This window comes from Oncorhynchus tshawytscha, linkage group LG11, assembly GCF_018296145.1.
Source record: "Oncorhynchus tshawytscha isolate Ot180627B linkage group LG11, Otsh_v2.0, whole genome shotgun sequence".
NCBI lineage: Eukaryota > Metazoa > Chordata > Actinopteri > Salmoniformes > Salmonidae > Oncorhynchus > Oncorhynchus tshawytscha.
The window spans coordinates 22377852-22390178 of NC_056439.1; the positions used below are offsets into that span (position 1 = coordinate 22377852).

A 12327-nucleotide genomic window follows, 5' to 3' on the forward strand; every position below is an offset into this window, starting at 1 on the left:
ATGTTGGAGGGGGGAGGGGGTTCTCCCATTATTCTCTGCAGATCCTCTCAAGCTCTGTCAGGTTGGATGGGGAGCGTCGCTGCACAGCTATTTTAAGGTCTCCAGAGATGTTAGATCAGGATACACTGGAGCGCAATTTCAAGTCTGATAGTGAAGGGTCTGAATACTTATGTAAATTAGGTATTTTATATATTTTTTATCCCCCTTTTTCTTCCAAATTTCGTGATTACAATCTTGCCGCAACTCCCCAATGGGTTCAAGAGAGGCAAAGGTTGAGACATACGTCCCCCGAAACATGACCCGCCGTGCTTCTTAACACCCGCTCGCTTATCCTGAAATCCAGCTGCACCAAACACCGTTCAACTGACGACTGAATTTAGCCTGCAGGCTCCCGGCCCATCACAATGAGTCACTAGAGCACAATGAGCGAAGTAAAGCCCCCCCCACCCCTGGCCAAACCCTCCCCTAACCCAGACGATGCTGTGCCAATTGTGCGCCGCCCTTTGGGACTACTGGTCATGGCCGGTTGTGACACGGCTTGGGATCGAACACCAGGCTGTTGTGACACCGATGTAGTGCCTTAGACCTCTGTGACACTTGGGAGGCTTGTTTTTTAAATTTTTATAAATTAACAAAAATGTCTGAACTGGTTTTTGCTTTGTCAGTATGTGGTATTGTGTTGATAGAGGGAAAAAAACATTTAACATGCTGTAAGGTACACAATATAGAAAAAGTCTAGGTGTCTGAATTCTATCCAAATGCACTGTATTAAAAAAAGTATGTGGACACACCTTCAAATTAGTGGATTCGGCAATTTTAGCCACACCTGTTGCTGAAAGGTGTGTAAAATCAAGCACACCGCCATGCAATCTCCATAGACAAACATTGGCAGTAGAATGGTCTTACTGAGCTCAACGACTTTCAACGTGGAACCATCATAGGATTCCATCTTTCCAACAAGTCAAATTTCTGCCCTCCTAGAGCTGCCCCTGTCACTGTAAGTGCTGTTATTGTGGCTCATGCTTAACAATCTGGCAGTTATATGGACTAATGTGGGTTTGGCGGATGCCAGGAGAACGCTACTTGCCCCAATGCGTAGTGCCAACGGTAGACTTTGGAGGAGGAATACTCCCCGGGGCTTTTTTTTTTTCATGGTTTGGGCTAGGTTCCTTTGTTCCTGTGAAGGGAAATCTTAATGCTACAGCATGCAATGACATTATAGACAATTCTGTGCTTCCAACTTTGTGGCAACAATTTAGGAAAGGACCTTTCCTGTTTCAGCATGACAATTCCCCTACGCACAACACAAGGCCCATAGAAATATGGTTTGTCAAGATTGGTGTGGAAGAACTTTCTGGCCTGCACAAAGCCCTGACCTCAACCCCATCGAACACCTTGGGGATGAATTGGAAAGCAGACTGCGAGCCAGGCCTAATCGCCCAACATCAGTGCCCGACCTCACTAATCTCTTGTGACTGAATGCTGCGTGGTCTTACTTCCAATTTTCCCGAGATCTAGTGGAAAGCCTTCCCAGAAGCGTGGAGGCTGTTTTAGCAGCAAAGGGGGAGACCAACTCCATATTAATGCCCATGATTTTGGAATTAAATGTTCGACGAGCAGGTTTCCACATACTTTTCTTCATGTAGTGTATATATTTTATTGACTCCCAGAGACGAGAAAGCATGTGCATGTTGAATATTTCGTTGGTCAGGTTCCAGGAGCTGAAGGGAGAGACCAAGAGGTTAGCTAGATAGAAATATGGTTACAGTGAGTTAATTAAGAAAAGGCATAGGTACCAGACAAGTAAAAATTTGATGTTGAACTTGTTTTTCATATGGTTTGAATAGAGAAGCTCATGTCCTCAAATGGCAACAGCTGGTTCAATAGGAGTTCCAAATTCCACATAGCTTTCTGTATTTTCTTTACTCATTATTTCATCCCCACTGTATCTTTGTCACCCAGAGGAAGATCTTTGTTGACACCCACAGTTGAACACAGTCTCTTTGTCTGCTCCATGTTCTAGTTTACAGGTGTCATTGTTCAGGATACAGGAGCTAAAAGGGGAGAGTATGAACGCTGCCTCCAGCCCCAGTACCCCTCAGCTGGTCAACAACACAGTCCACTACCTGGCTCAGGCCCTGGCCCACATCCAACAGGGCATTGAGAGGAAATTCCTCAAGGCTCCACTGGGTAGGCCAGCAAAACTCACAGAACTTTCTGTAGAGAAGCGGTATTGTCCTTATTGCACCCTATTCCCTTTAAAGTGCACTACTTTTGACCGGAGCCCATAGAGAATAGGGTGCCATTTTGGACACAGTGTGCATTGTATTAACTTTGAGCTGCAGATTAAGGCATTAAAAAATGTAAATTGAGAATCTCTATTAAAATGCTGTTTAGGTCAAGCTTTTGGTCACCGAGACCTTTAATCAGAGCATCTCATAACAGATCATGACTGGCAGGGAATAAGTGCCACCTGTGATTTAATGTCTGCACAGACCTGTATTTTTCACACACTAAACTGGTCATTAGAAAGGTCCATGCTTATTACATTTTAGTGTTTAGAGCTGTTAATGATATGTTTGATGTTCAAATGTATCTTGTGGACGGTCATGGCAAACCAGTGCCTCATCTTATGTTGTCCCCTCAACAGGAGATGAAGACTCTAAGAAGGACCAGAAGGCAAAGAAGAGAGACAAGAAGAAAGATGAGGATCAAAACAGTGAAGGTAAGGTTGATAGCAAGCAAGGAAGGCAAAATCAGCACTATGGATTATATCAATACACATACATACACACCCAGTACCAAGGTTTATTTGTACTATTTTCTACATTGTAGAGTAATAGTGATGATATCAAAATATCAAAACTATGAAATAACACGTGGTAACCAAAAAAGTGTTAAACAAATCAAAATATATTTATTTGAGATTCTTCAAAGTTGCCACCCTTTGCCTTGACAGTGTTAGTGAGGTAGTCACCTGGAATGCATTTCATTTAACAGGTGTGCCTGGTTAAAAGTAAATTTGTGGAATTTCTTACCTTTTAATGCGTTTGAGCCAATCAGTTGTGTTGTGACAAGGTAGGGGTGGTATACAGAAGAGAGACCTATTTGTTTAAAAGACCAAGTCCATATTATGGCAAGAACAGCTCAAATAAGCAAAGAGAAAGAAGTCCATCATTAGTTTTAGACATGAAGACTGTAGGGAAAGCATTACAGGTGAAGCTGATTGAGAGAATACCAAGAGTGCAAAGCAGCAATCAAGGCAAAGGGTGGCTACTTTGCAGAATCTCAAACATAAAATATATATGTTTTTTGGTTACTGTATGATTCCATATGTGTTATTTCAGTTTTGATGTCTTCACTATTATTCTACAATGTAGAAAATAGTAAAAATGAAGAAACCCTTGAATGAGTATGTGTCAACTTGACTGGTACTGTAAAAAAATATCTTAATGATACCAATCTGAAATAAGATAACAATAAAATATGTACACTGTGTACAAAACATTAGGAACACCTTTCTAATATTGAGTTGCATCCCATTTTGCCCTCAGAAAAGCCTAAATTTGTCAGGGCATGGACTCTACAAGGTGGCGAAAGCGTTCCACAGGGATGCTGGCCCATGTTGACTCCAATCCAGGCTCGATCACAACCGGCCGTGATTGGTTATCCCATAGGGCGGCTCACAATTGGCTGAGCGTCGTCCGGGTTTGGCTGGTATAGGCCATCATTGTAAATAAGAATTTGTTTTTAACTGACTTGCCTAGTTAAATAAAGGTTAAATGTATATATGTATTTTTTTATGCTTCCTGTGGGTGGTGGACCATTCTTGATACACAAGGGAAACTGTTGGAAATGAGAGAACCCAGCAGCGTTGTAGTTCTTGACGCACTCAAACCGGTGTGCCTGGCATCTACTACCATACTCCGTTTGTCTTGTTTATTCACCTTCTGAATGGAGCACGTACACAACCCATGTGTCAATTGTCTAAAGGCTTAAATCCTTCTTTTTACCTGTCTCCTCCCTGTCATCTTCACTGAGTTTGAAGAGGATTTAACAAGTGACATCAATAATGGATCATGGCTTTCACCTGGACAGTCTATCATGGAAAGAGCCGGTGTTCCTAATGTTTTGTACACTCAGTGTGGGTTGGTGTATAATTGCATGCTTTTGTTCTGACAGTATGTTTGTCTCCCCTCCCCTCAGGTGGCTTTGACAGTGGTCGGGTGGTGAAGACTGTTGACTTGTGTTGTAGATGATGGCGAGGAATGGAGGACTGCTCCATCCTATGATATGTCTGACTGTATGTTTCTGCCCCTCAGGAGGTAGTGACAGTGGTCGGGTGGTGAAGACGGTCCAGGAGCGTTGGAGGGAGTCTCTGCTGGGCTGTTCCAGCCTGTCTCAGGTCTTCCTCCACCTCTCCACCCTGGAGCGCAGTGTCATCTGGGCCAAGTCTCTGCTCAACGCCCGTTGTAAGGTCTGTCGCAGGAAGGGAGATGCAGAAAACATGCTGCTGTGTGACAGTTGCGACAGAGGACACCACATCCACTGTGTCCGCCCCAAACTCAAGGTAAGCTGGATGCTGATTTTCTTCACACATGGCCTAAAGGGTTGGATGACGTCAACCTTAGTGCTATGGTGCTTAGGTAACCATAAAACATTTTGATGTATGATGGTATCGCCCTGTTGGTCAACCAGTTCTGCTTTTTTTTTTAAATGTTATGATTTGAAATGGACAGCTAGCATGCTACAGGAAGGACGAGGAGAATCTTGGCAAAATATATTTTGGATCCCTTTATTTTTTTGTAGCATTTTCCTCTTGGAGCTGTGGCATGAATGATGTTGGTGTCTGACTGTAGCGTGATGGGTTGTACAGTTATGAAGGGGCCAGCTGCAGAGAATGCAACTCTGCTGTCCCCAGAACTAGATAATATTCAATGGTTTGCATCTTCCCCTCTTATTCGGCCTAGGCTATATATTGTAGGTGGGTTGAAGCCTACATTGCTAATGATAAGCTATGGAAAGGGCCCTACTCTACACATTTCTTTCTTAAGATTGGCTCAGGTGTACTTAATGTTGTCATTTTTTTCTAATTAGATTTTTCCATTTCGATATTGTTTAGTTAATTTCACTTGTTGCCTGAAATGTCATTCAAAATCAAGCTGTGCTAGCGAATCGCCTATACAGACTTTCACAATTGTTCCATTTTGAAAGCTGCAACTTTAGGACATTAAACACTTTATTAGAATAGCCTATTTGGGAAATACTCTTCATAACTTGTCTTAATGCATTGGAAGGCTAACTAACTTATTAACTAATTTATTTTCATATTTTGTAGAACTAGAATTGTGGCAATACCATTATTCCAAATAAAAAATGGATGATTCTAATAACAATTGCATAGACTAACATTAGACATCAGTATATTTATTAACTTTTTTTTGTTCTTACCTCTTCAGTGGCCACAATCTCAGTGGTGAGCTCACTGTATGTCTGCCGGTGTAGGGCAAGGTCTAGGTGAGACAGGGACTTGGAACCTTGGATCCAGTGCAGTAGATCTATGAAGGTAGTCCTGTAAATTAGGGGGTTATCTGGGGGTTCAGGACCTCTCTAATGGCAGCCTTGACATCTCAAGTGATGGTGCTGTCTTCCTCACTTGGGGCCATGGATTGTAGAATCCTTGTTTTCAGAGGTAGGGTCAAAATCAAATTTTATTGGTCACTTACACATGGTTAGCAGATGTTAATTTGAGTGTAGCGAAATGCTTGTGCTTCTAGTTCCGACCGTGCAGTAATATCTAACAATTTCACAACTACCTTGCACACACTAGTGTGAAGGAATGAATAAGAATATGTACATAAATATATAGATGAGCAGTGGCCATGCGGCATAGGCAAGATGCAGTAGATGGTATAGAGTACAGTGTATACATATGAGATGAATAATTTAGGGTATGTACACATATATCAAGTTCCATTGTTTAAAGTGACTAGTGATACATTTATTACATCCCATTTTTAATATTAAGTGGCTAGAGAGTTGAGTCAGTATGTTGGCAGTAGCCACTCAATGTTAGTGATGGCTGTTTTTAACAGTCTGATGGCCTTGAGATAGAAGCTGTTTTTCAGTCTCTCGGTCCCATCTTTGATGCTCCTGTACTGACCTCGCCTTCTGGATGATAGCGGGGTGAACAGGCAGTGGCTCAGTATGGTTGTTGTCCTTGATGATCGTTTTGGCCTTCCTGTGACATCGGGTGGTGTAGGTGTCCTGGAGGGCAGGTAGTTTGCCCCCGGTGATGCGTTGTGCAGACCTCACTCCCCTCTGGAGAGCCTTACGGTTGTGGGCGAGCAGTTGCCGTACCAGGCGGTGATACAGCCCCCTGGATACTCTCGATTGTGCATCTGTAAAGGTTTGTATTCGGGGACAAGACACATTTCTTCAGCCTCCTGAGGTTGAAGAGGCGCTGTTGCGCCTTCACCACGCTGTCTGTGTGGGTGGACCATTTCAGTTTGTCTGTGAAGTGTACGCCGAGGAACTTAACTTACTCTCCCATCGATGTGGATAGGGGGGTGCTCCCTCTGCTGTTTCCTGAAGTCCACAATCATCTCGTTTTGTTGACGTTGAGTGTGAGGTTATTTTCCTGACACCACACTCCGAGGGCCCTCAACTCCTCCCTGTAGGCTGTCTCGTCGTTGTTGGTAATCAAGCCTACCACTGTAGTGTCGTCTGCTAACTTGATTGAGTTGGAGGCGTGCATGGCCACGCAGTCGTGGGGGAACAGGGAGTACAGGAGGGGGCTGAGCACACACCTTTGTGTCGCCCAAGTGCTGAGGATCAGTGGGGTGGAGATGTTGTTTCCTACCCTCACTACCTAGGGGCAGCCCGTCAGGAAGTCCAGGACCCAGTTGCACAGGGCGGGGTCGAGACCCAGGGTCTCGAGCTTAATGACGAGTTTGGATAGTACTATGGTGGATAAATTCTGAGCTGTAATCGATGAACAGCATTCTTATAATAGGTATTCCTCTTGTCCAGGTGGGTTAGGGCAGTGTTATTGCACTGATTGCATTGTCTGTGGACCTATTGGGGTGGGTCTAGGGTATCAGGTAGGGTGGAGAAGATATGATTCTTAACTAGTCTCTCAAAGCACTTCATGATGACGGAAGTGAAGGCTACGGGATGATAGTCGTTTAGCTCCGTTACTGTTGAGGGAATTTTGATCAATAATGACTATGTATACATTTCAATCAGGACTGACTAATCAGAATACTATTATATTACTGTATATGTATGAATTTTCTTTATAATCCTAGTACTGAATATAATGTGTGTAAATATAATCAAGAATTAGAACAATGACTGTCTGTTCCTTGGTAGAAATGAATGAACTAATAGCCAGACTGGCTAGAAGGCTTATCTATACAGGCAGACCTTGGCTCGGTCGTAAATTATCTAAATTAGGATAGACGATTTGAGAACTATACAGCCTTTGTACCAGTGTCAAGAAGAGACGGAACAGTTAGAAAACGCTGACGTAATTTTTAGTTTATAACCTGTGGTAAAAAGGATCATGGGCAGTACTCTCGAGAATAAACGCTGCTGGTTGATTTTAAAGACTGGTCTCTGCCCATTTTATACAAATAAGAGTCTTACAAATTCTTATGAATTGACAGTGTTTAATTTTAATTGGGTATTAAAACATAGAGGAATTTAATTCCTGTAACAATTACCTCAGCTTTTTTGGGAACAGGAACAATGGTGGCCCTCCTGAAGCATGTGGGAACAGCAGACTGGGATAGGGATTGATTGAATATGTCCGTAAACACACCAGCCAGCTGGTCTGCGCATGCTAGGGATTCTGTATGGGCCGGCAGCCTTGCGAGGGTTAACACGTTTAAATGTTTGACTCACATTGGCCACAGAGGAGGAGAGCCCGCTGGTTTTGGTCAGTGGCACTGTATTGTCCTCAAAGCGAGCAAAGAAGTTTAATTTGTCTGGCACTTCAGTTCCTAGCGAGAGGGTGTTATCCACGGCAGGGGGCATAGTGACTGCAAAGAGGTCTACCCTCTCCCCATACAATGTAGACATCCTCATCTTTTTGAAAAATAATTTGAAGTTATATGCTCAGGTCGGCAAGACGTCGGTGTCCTCGACGGGCTGGTTTTCTTTGAGTAATCCGTGATTGACTGTAGACCCTGCCACATAAGTCTCATGTCTGAGCCGTTGAATTGCGACTCTACTTTGTCCCTATACTGACGCTTAGCTTGTTTGATTGCCTTGCAGAGGGAATAGCTACATTGTTTGTATTCGGTAATGTTTCCGGTCACCTTGTCATGATTAAAATCAGTGGTTCGCGCTTTCAGTTTTGCGCGAATGCTGCCATCAATCCACGGTTTCTGGTTGGGAATGGTTATAATAGTCACCGTGGGAACAACATCACCGATGCACTTGCTAATAAACTCGCTCATCGAATCAGCGTATACATCAATGTTGTTGTCTGAGGCTTTCCGGAACATTTCCCAGTCCACGTGATCGAAGCAATCTTGAAGCGTGGAATCCGATTGGTCGGACAAGCGTTGAACCGACCTGAGCTGGGCGTTTCCTGTTTTACTTTCTGTCTAGGCTGGGAGCAACAAAATGGAGTCGTGGTCAGATTTGCCGTATGGAGGGCAAGGTTTTTTTTCCTATGCGTCATAGAAGTTAGAGTAGCAATGATCCAGAATGCTGCCAGCCCAGGTCGCGCATTCGATATGCTGATAAAATTTAGGGAGCCTTGTTTTCAAATTAGCTTTGTTAAAATCCCCAGCTACAATAAATGCAGCCTCAGGATATATGGTTTACATAGAATCGAATGAAGTTCTTTCAGGACGGTCGGTGTTTGCTTGGGGGGGGGGATATACACGGCTGTGATTATAATCGAAGAGAATTCTCTTGGTAGATAATGCGGTCGGCATTTGATTTGAACTAGAATTACGTACAGTGAACAATAGGACTTGAGTTCCTTTGTTATGATCACATCACGATGCGTTAATCATAAGGCATACACCCCCACCCTTCTTCTTACCAGAAAGATGTTTGTTTCTGTTGGCGCAATGTGTGAAGAAACCGAGTGGCTGTACCGACTCTAACGTATCCCGTGTGAGCCATGTTTCCATGAAACAGTGTTACAATCGCTGATGTCTCTCTGGAAGACAACCCTTGCTCGAATTTTGTCTACCTTGTTGTCAAGAGACTGGACATTGGCGAGTAGTATACTCGGGAGTGGTGAGCGATGTGCACGTCTGCGGCGCCGTGGTTTTGGGTCGCCTACTGGGATCCGCTCCATTGTTCTGGGTGCTGGTCCGAACAGAGGATCCGCTTCGGGAAAGTCGTATTCCTGGTCGTAATGTTGGTAAGTTAACGTTACTCTTATATCCAATAGTTCTTCCGGGCTGTATGTAATAAGACTTAAGATTTCCTGGGGTAACAATGTAAGAAATAATACATTTAAAAAAATAAATAAAAAATACTGCAGTTTCCTAAGAACTCGAAGCGACCATCTCTGTCGGCGCCATCTTGCAATTTACAGACGGTGCAGTTTCAGTGCTCAGTCGGGTTTAACTGTTGAGGTGTTTGAGCACCTGGAGGATGACCTCTGTCACTTTTCACGTCATCATCAGACAAGGTGACGATGTCTTAATTTTTTCAGGGTCTTGTCTGTCAGTGCAGAGTATTCAGCTGCCTGCTGCTCAAGATAGCTCTCCAACATGTCATAAGTGGAGTTCCATGTTGTGACATGGTGTATGAGCTTGTGGGTCGGTAGCTGTAACATTTCTTTCTTGGTCTTAAGCACATGAGTGGCTGTTGTGCTTCGGTGGAAAAAGAAAACCACCTTCCTGATCCTCCCAAAGAGGCGGTCCATCTGGTTACATGATTCCCCTTTGAGATGCTAAATTGATCATAAGTGCAAAGCAAGCTATCTGTGGCCCCAGCCTCTATCACTGCATTTACTTGGTTCTGGCATTATCTGTGGTGGTTGGGTTATTGCTATTGGGCCTCTAGCTTCCACACTGCTCCTAGCAGTACCTGCGCCAGATTTGTCACTCTCATAGAGGGGGTGTGTCTGTAGCACCGGACTTCGCATCTCCCACTCCTCTGTGGTGTAGTGAGTAGTCACAGTCATGTAGCTTTCTGTTACCCTGGAGGTCCACTCCTCTGTGGTGTAGTGAGCAGTCACAGTCAAGTAGCTTTCCGTTGCCCTGGAGTTCCATCAGTCTGTGGTGAGGGCAACAGAGGATGCCTTTGATAATTCATTGACAATTTTGATATTTTCCTGTTCATAAATATCTGGCACGATCTTCATACTGAAGTGGGTGCGAGAGGGGATTTTGTAGCGTGGCTCAAGCACTTTCACCATATTTTTAAACCCTTTGTTTTCCACAACAGAGTATGGCCTCATGTCTGCAGCAATAAACATCCCAATAGATTTGGTGATGGCTTTAGTCCAGTCTGATTCGTCAGCAAAGGGCTTAAATGCCGCGGTGAGAAGTTGTCTCTTGGCTGAGTTGACTCCAATCACTGACACACCAGGGTGATGACACTTTAAATGTGTGGCTACGCTCAATGTATTTCCATGATCATATGACTTTCTTGTGGCACAATGCCTTCACACCGTAATGATGTCCACCACCCTTCTTCCGTCATCATATTTGACAGGAAAACCAAAATGCTCCCATACATGAGACTTAATGAAGCGGGAAGCTTTTCCAGTTCTTCAGCTCCTCCCACTAGCCATGGCTGTCACAGCTCTTTTTTCTTCTTTGCTTCTTTGCTTGCAATGTGAGCATCCAGGATTGATTCGTTGGGATTCAACATGCCCCATTCTCGTGAACAGTACACACAACTGTTTTAAAAATAATAATCTAATCAACCTTCAGGCTTCAGAGTAAAACACAGCATCTGTCTTGTCTTTCTTTTCACTGCAACTCTGCATCGAGATGTAGGGAATTATTACTTTAAAAAGTAACGGTGGCAGTAAAACTGTATTTCACACTATGATGGTTCAACAATTGATCTGCGGTTCACATGCATGGCGACCGTGGGGGGTGATAAGTACAGATCATGGCTCAACTACGGTCCTTTACACCACCAGTATGTATTGATATTTAGGCTGTGCCTTTTTTGTAATTTCTTTTAAAATGTATGTAGTTCTGTTAATGATCTGTATTATATCATGTTTCAAGATGTGTGGACCCCAGGAAGAGTAACAGCTTTTGCGACCTCTAATGGGAATCCTAATAAAATACCATTCTGTAAATTGTAACATATATTTATTGAAGTAGGATATGCAGGCTATAGGAATAGGCCACCTGGCATGGCCCTGCTGTGGGCTTGCCCGGTCATCGCTTTACTGTGGGGTTCCAGTCAATTTGAAATCAGCTATACATCAGTCATATTACGTCGTCGTCGTCGTCACTCGGGCTGGGAATTGCCAGGACCTCACCATATGATATCACGATACTTGGATGCCGATACATGTGTATTGCAATTCAATACATTTTTATTGGGTTCCAAATGTATTGCTCACCATCAGCTCAAATTTTATTTGTCACATGCTTTGTAACAACAGGTGTAGACTATCAGTGAAATGCTTACTTAGGGGCCCATCCCAACAATGTAGAGAAAAATAATATAAGGTATAAATACACAATGAGAAATGATATCTTGGCTATATGCACAGGGCTACCAGTTCTGAGTTGTGTAGGGTTATGATATTGAGGTACATATACAGTGGGGAGAACAAGTATTTGATACACTGCCGATTTTCCTACTTGTCCTACCTCCAGCATGTAGAGGTTTGTAGTTATCATAGGTACACTACAACTGTGAGAGATGGAATCTAAAACAAAAATCCAGAAAATCACATTGTATGATTTTTAAGTAATTAATTTGCATTTTATTGCATGACAAGTATTTGATCACCTACCAACCAGTAAGAACTCCGGCTCTCACAGACCTGTTAGTTTTTCTTTAAGAAGCCCTCCTGTTCTCCACTCATTACCTGTATAAAAGACACCTGTCCACACACTCAATCAAACAGACTCCAACCTCTCCACAATGGCCAAGACCAGAGAGCTGTGTAAGGACATCGGGGATCAAATTGTAGACCTGCACAGGGCTGGGATGGGCTACAGGACAATATGCAAGCAGCTTGGTGAGAAGGCAACAACTGTTTGCGCAATTATTAGAAAATGGAAGAAGTTCAAGATGACGGTCAATCACCCTCGGTCTGAGGTTCCATGCAAGATCTCACCTCGTGGGGCATCAATGATCATGAGGAAGGTGAGGGAT

General features: G+C 43.5%; 1 protein-coding gene across 3 annotated transcripts in view; it reads left to right on the forward strand.

The window, feature by feature from the left end:
* The window catches only part of LOC112261602 (bromodomain adjacent to zinc finger domain protein 1A-like), a 46364-nt gene that overhangs the window by 22607 nt on the left and 11430 nt on the right, over positions 1 to 12327 (forward strand). For all 3 annotated transcript variants that reach the window (XM_024437054.2, XM_024437055.2, XM_042329921.1), the window contains exons 19-21: positions 2024 to 2190; positions 2651 to 2725; positions 4323 to 4570. In XM_024437054.2, the coding sequence (XP_024292822.1) occupies positions 2024 to 2190; positions 2651 to 2725; positions 4323 to 4570 (490 nt within the window). The remainder of the gene's footprint in view (positions 1 to 2023; positions 2191 to 2650; positions 2726 to 4322; positions 4571 to 12327) is intronic.